Source organism: Eptesicus fuscus, chromosome 7, assembly GCF_027574615.1.
Source record: "Eptesicus fuscus isolate TK198812 chromosome 7, DD_ASM_mEF_20220401, whole genome shotgun sequence".
Classification (NCBI taxonomy): domain Eukaryota; kingdom Metazoa; phylum Chordata; class Mammalia; order Chiroptera; family Vespertilionidae; genus Eptesicus; species Eptesicus fuscus.
This window is the reverse complement of record NC_072479.1, coordinates 25,407,064-25,413,898: the sequence shown is the minus strand read 5'-3', so window position 1 is coordinate 25,413,898 and position 6,835 is coordinate 25,407,064. Positions and strand designations below refer to the sequence as shown.

At 36.9% G+C, this 6,835-nt stretch overlaps 1 protein-coding gene across 1 annotated transcript; it reads left to right on the top strand.

The window, feature by feature from the left end:
• Positions 1-5,764: 5,764 nt before the first annotated feature.
• Positions 5,765-6,043, top strand: LOC114232339 (leydig cell tumor 10 kDa protein homolog). The gene has a single exon (XM_054719724.1). The coding sequence runs from the start codon at positions 5,765-5,767 to the stop codon at positions 6,032-6,034; it is 270 nt and encodes an 89-aa protein (XP_054575699.1). The 3' UTR covers positions 6,035-6,043.
• The last annotated feature ends 792 nt before the right edge of the window (positions 6,044-6,835 follow it).

Here is a 6,835-nt window from a genome sequence, read left to right as displayed (position 1 = left end):
TCTTATAAAAAGAACTCCTTATTTTCCTTCTCTTATTTTGTAGTTTGGGTGGAAATTGATAGGGGCTAGGTTCCTATTCACAAAACAGATCAGTTCTGTTTAAAATACCAGAGTTCCATGAGAATCTGACATCTATTTTATTTTTTCCCATCAGTCTCTGGTACCTCTGAGTATAGGACATGGATGCTCTGGTTTCCTGTATTACTATGTTGTTGTTGTTTTGTTTTTCTTTTCCCTATGAGAAAAAGAAATTAATGTTGCTTTTTCCAATCCATGGCAAAAAATCTTATGAAGACATCACTCCGTTTCATGGGACCTGTACAATTGACTTCTTCACTAATACTCACCCTAATTTTTCCTTGGGGAAAAATTCACACTTCAATACCTCAGCCTGCAGTCAACTTAGATGCCAGGATTGTTTCTTCCTAAAATCTAGCACCAGTCTTTCATGCTATATATATCCTGTGATGTATTTCACAGCTGGAACACTACCCTTCAGAATGACGGGCTAAGTCCAGCAATCTGCAGACTTTTCCCCATGCTTAATTATACTTAGGTGCCAACAACCTAGGATAGAACCAGTTTTGATAGTCATTCAACTGACAGTTATGCCCCAATTAATTTTATGCTTCATTAGACATCTGCCCTTAGGTTAGATTCCTAATGATTTGCTTCCAATGTCCAAGATTCCTCTTGGACTAAATGTGACTGATCAGGGAACTGATTTTAGTAATTCAATTCTATTGTGTTTTTCTTTTGAATTTTAACTGTTTATGCCTTTACACAAATTGGACTCTAGAAAAATATTTTAGTCTGCCCTCTGCCCTCACCCCCCACTAACTGAAAATCAAGAAAGGTAGAAATAAGGCTGTACCAGGTATTAGTTATTATAATCTCAGTTACTATCAAGGGATTCTTACTGAGTTTCTGGTATTTATGTAAACAACATTTCTTGTCTTGATGGAACACCCAAATGAGATGAATGTAAAATTTCTTAATGTTTATATCCTCCTGCCAAGGTACCCGTTGTTTGTTTGGATGTATGGCTACAATTCAACAATCTTGTGAATTCCATTTAATCCTAGTATCTGACAGATGAAATAAATATTGAATGCCAGAGTAGATGGCAGGGTTTCCAGAGTCTTACCTGAACTCATTTTCAAGTAGAAGGATTGTTTCCCCATGGGTCATTCTTTTAAGTGGAATGTTCCTGTTCAAACTGATTTCCCCCATAGGTTAACTTTAGGATCCTCTTCCCCCCTGTGAATACTTAGTGTCCCTCCTACATTTGCACAATCCTCGACTTGATTATCTATTCTTGTTTTATCTTCTTAAATTAAAAGGTTAATTAAATATGACTGAGTTGTTTCAAAACATTCTGCCAACTAAAAACACTCTTTTATGTTCTGAAAAGTCCCTGAAGCTACATTACAAATTTGTCTTATTTGTCCTTGTTAGACTCACTTTAAGCCCCAACTTGACAAAGATTATCAGAACTTTAAAAAATAATAATCCTGACTAATTTAGCAAGTTACAGAAAATGATACTAAAAAGAAGCTACTTGAGCCCTCGCCGGTTTGGCTCAGTGGATATAGCATCAGCCCACAAACTGAAGGGTCCCAGGTTTGATTCCGATTAGGGGCATGTACCAGGAGGCAACCAATCGATGTTTCTCTCTTATTAGAAAAATAAGGACTGCCAATTTAGGAAAATTATTACCCAATTGATGAGGGAGTTTATAGAAATAGGATTTCCAATAAATATGCAGGAGGGGTTTATTTCTGCCAGCTGTGTAGTTCAATGAAAACAGCCTGAAACTTTGTACGGTAAATTCTAGGTCCCTCCAGGGATGGGACACAAAAGTAACAGATAAAAACCTTCATCAGCAAAATGCAAAGTCTTATAGAGCTTGTGAGTTAATCTTGCTTTTCCACATCCTTCTTTCTTCCTTGTCTTTCTCCCTTCTATTTTTTTTCTTCCTTTAATGTTTTTCTTTAAATACAATTAAAAGTAATAACATTATCACTGAATATATTCAGTTATTAAAGGAAAACTAATTTAGGTAAAATTTTTAATATAATTGATTTTATAAATAGTTGCATACTATTTCATAGAATATATATGCCCTAATATTTTTCAACTATCCTTGTATTGGTGAACATTCATATATTTTGCTGTGGAAAAAAAAAATCTTCAGTATTTGTACATGTATTCTTTTATACTAGTTGTTTTGGGTGAAGGTTTTTGGAGGGTAATTCTTTGACCTAATTGTAAGCTTATTTTAATTTTTATTAGTTACTGCCTAAATATTCCCATACAGATTGTAGAAGTCCTTATAGTCTTTTCACATAAATAATAGATTCTATATGGTTTAAGAGGCATAAAGAATAGATCTAGAAAAGACAATTTATCACCTAGAGTTTCTGAAGAAGGAATGGAGAAGATATAAGAGAACAAACAATAAAGGATATAATAAACATATCCTCATAATTCCAAAGGAAAAACAAAAACTAAAATGATATCTGATTTCTTGGCTGTGATGTAGGTTGCTAGCAAACAACATCTCCAAGGTGCTAAAGGAAAATTATTTAAATACTTTACACAGCCAAACTCTCATTCCAGTGTAAGAGTAAATTTTTCTTGCCCTCATTTCCTTGGGTGGGTCAGTGTCTACCCTACTTCCATGTGAGCAGGAAAACCACAAAAGGCAGAGATAGGGATGAATAATAAGATAGTGAATGCTTGAGTCTTTCCTGCTGCCCTTTTTCCTCCCATACAACAAGGGCTAGGTGATTATATCTAAAGAAAAGGAATGAGGAAAGTGAGAACAGGGTTTAAAATAAGCTTAATATCCTCAAAGGAGTAGTAAGGGCAGACACCGGGAATATAAAGAAGGAAACAAATATTGATAAAAAGGACCAGTTGGAAATTATGTATTTAAAAAATATAACAGTCAAAAGAATTCCATATGTATGGTGTATACCAAAATGTATAAAGGTGAAAGTGAATGTATAGGCTACAAGAATTGATGGGAGAAACGATCCAAATAACATTAAGGAATCACAGAAATGAAAAATATAAGAAAAATGCAAGAGATTAAAAAAAACGTACTTGAATAGTCACAGAAGAAAAAAAAAAAGTAAAAATAGTAGGGAATGAATATTTAAAGAAACAATGACTAAGAATTTCCCTGAATTGTTTCTAAAACTTAACCTAGAGTGTGTTTCTTCAGCTCTCCTAATGAGTTCATAAACCATTTAAAACTGTAATTAATAATTCTCAGCAAAACTAACTAAAGAGGATTTTATACTTTGTAACTGAATCCTGGCTAATATGTCAATTACCAGGAGAATACAAAATAATATGTAGCTTTAAGATCAGCAGAGCCCTAACTGGTTTGGCTCAGTGGATAGAGCGTCAGCCTGCAGACTCAAGGGTCCCAGGTTCGATTCTGGCCAAGGGCATGTACCATGGTTGCGAGCACAACCCCAGTAGGGGGTGTGCAGGAGGCAGCTGATTGATGTTTCTCTCTCATCGATGTTTCTAACTCTCTATCCCTCTCCCTTCCTCTCTGTAAAAAATCAATAAAATATGTTTTTAAAAAATAAAATAAAACAGCAGACAAAAAGTTAATCTATCCAAAAGGAGGCAGAAAGGTGTAAAATAAATAAAAAAGAGAGGACACGGAATTAGATGGGAGAAATGCAACAAGTCTTGATGTAATAGTACTTATGATAAGTATAAAGGTATGGTACAATACCATGATGAAGAGCTGTGTAGCAGTATTTAACAAAACTAAATGTGCATATACCTTGTCATCTGGCAATCCTACTCCTTGGAATATATCCCAAAGGAATTATAGCATTGGATGACAGATGAACATGTATAAGTATATATACTACAGTATTGTATTTGGTTCTAAAGATATGTTGTGGTTGAAGTTTGACACTTGGAAGAAAACAACTAGGTTTTCAAAGAACCACATGGATGGATCTTCAAAAGAGAGTAGAATGCAAAAAGAACGAAATCAATAATACAATGCCTATATTGATATAAGTTAAAAAGAACTCATGGATCACAGTAGATAAAGAAAACTAAATCGATAGCAGTCAGAAATCATAAAGGAGCAGGATTTGCAGTAGCACATTATTTTAATTATCTATTAATGAGCAACAAACTATCCCATACTTAGTGACTTAAAACAACAACCATTAGCACCTCACAATTTTATGTATCAGGAATTCAGACAAGACTTGACTGGATGATTCTTGTACTGCACATGACATTAACTGGTGTGACCAACTGGTATTTATTAGAAGGGCTGGTCTGCAGCAAACAGATGGCTTCACTCATATGCCTGGTGCCTTGGTAGAGGCTGAAAGACTGGACCCAACTGGGACTGTCAATTGGAGTGCCTATGTGTGGTGTGACTTCTCCAGAAAGGTGGTCTCAGGTAGGCGGACTTTTTACCTGGTATCTCAGGGCTCCCACTGAGGGCATTCTAAAAGTAGGAAGTAGAAACTGTCAGTTTCTGAAGGCCTGGGCTTTGAAACTAGCTCAGTGTCAATTTTGGCATATTCTCCTAGTGAAAGCATTCACAGAGTACACCAGATTCAAAGTAAGGGACATGAATTTGTCTCTTGGTGGGAGGGAATAGCCAAGAATGTGCAGCCATATTTAACCTGCCACCTCTGAATAGAACTAAGATATACAGTGTTAATTAGGGAAGAAAGAGAAGATCTGTAACAAAAACTTTCACAGCCTATGTTTTATCAATAGTTCATAAATCTTTAGTGCCATACATCAGACACAATAGGGTGGAAGCCAGTAAGATGAAGGGAAAAGTACTGAAGTTAAGGACAAAGGGGGAAATAAAATAATATAAAGTGAGAGGAGGCTTGTGTGTGCCGATGATGATGTGTACTGGGGACTACAGAGTGTCCATAGAGGAGCGGGGGATAAGAAATGAAGGTATAATAATTTCTTCTTTATATCAAGTTAGAGGGCCATCTCTTTGGACTGCATCACTTTAGCACTCACTAATTTGATTGCATTTAAAATTATGTCCTTTTATGAGTTGAAGAACTTAAATTTGTTGTTATCAGATGTTTTCTTTATTCCTTTAAAAAGATGTGCTCTATCATTTCATTCATGGTTGCTGTTTTTTTTAATTTGAATCACTTATAAGAGAAAGGAAGTGTGGGGAAATGTGTGTAGTGTGTGTGAGAGCTGGGGCAGCATTTATTATTTCTTCCTTCTTAATTGTAGACTTGGCATTAAAATCTGCCAAGGTTTTCTCAGGATGAGGCTCTGCCAGCTTTTCTTGAGAGGCAAGAAAACTCTTCTATTTCCAATTTGATTTTTAGAGAATATTTTGGCCTTTGGTGACTAAAACTCTCCTCTCTTCCCTAGCTCTAAAGAGGTAGCTCTTATACTTTAAAAATAAATTTTAAGGCTCCAAGTGTCAAATGTGAACAAGTTTATCAAACTAAATACATTAATTTCAGTTGTTTGCATTGTTCATATCTAAGAAAGAAAATATCATAATTTAGTTTATAAATTTGAACATTTTAAAGATAGATCATCTTTGAATCTGAACTTAAAAATCAGCAACACTGTATCTGACCATAATTTGTTCATCAATAATTTATCAGTTATCAGAACTGCAGGCTGAGTCCCATGAGCACTTGGAAGTAGGGAAATGAGACTGCCTCCTCAGAATGAAGCAGTTAGGCCCACATCCTGGGCCGCAAGATATCCAATCATGACTCAGGGGCAGCGCAAGTTCCAGGTGCAGAGGCCGGCCAAGGGCAAGACACTGCCGTGGCGGAGGCCTGGGAGCAGAACCAGGCGGAGGCTGAGGAAGGGAGGTCGTGGTACTACCCCTAAGAAGGTGCACATTGTGCAGCAGCGAAAGCTCAAGAAGGACCTGGAGGTCAGGTTCCGGAAGAAGACGGAACATGATGTGGTGATGAAAGCCAGCACCAGCCTGCCCAAGAAGCTGGCATTTCTGAAAGCCTTCGCCAAGAAGTAGGCAGCCTCTTCCTCCTCCACCGACACCTTCCTAAGGACACAGCCCCTGCCTCCATCCTCAGACCTCTGCAGGCTACTCCACGGGCAGCAGCGTGGACAGAAGGAGCCCGGCTCCCCAGCGCCTTGGATTGCAGTTGGAAATTCGGGGTGTAAGGTGTAGCCTGGCCTGTGAGCCGATGATAGTGCATGGGTCAGCTCGCCAGGGTGCCTCAGCAATGGCCCTGAGGGCATGTTCTCCAACTTTCTCTACTCATCTCCCCCCTTAATCTGTGTCCACTGGTTTCACCTGGAGCAATAAACCTGGCTTTGTCATTTCAACAACAAAAAGATACTTTAAAGAGTATCTTTCCTAAAGTTTCTAAACTTGTTAAATTTGACTATAATCAGACTAAAGATGTTAATATAGTGAAAAGACTGTCAGAGAGGAGATAATAATCTGTGAAAACATTAAAAGGAAAGAAGCTTGCAAAGGCACAGCATATCATAAAAGAGAAAATCATCAAAAAGTAATGACATGAAAAAAATGTCTTAAGCATGTGTACAATTAGCTAATAAACACTATGATTATAAAGTCTAAAAATCTTAATCATGAAAAAGTCATAGAATCATAAATGTTTAGATTTGAGAACTTCAGGGACATCTGGTCTACCTTCTCCTCAATAATTCCCTTTCTGAAACATCCAAGATATTTTTGAAAACCTTTGGTGTTTGTTCTCTGCCTACTAAATCAACGTGCCCATTGATTTTCTTCATTCTTGGTCCACTGTAAATGTAGCACACATAAAACCAACATTTACTCACT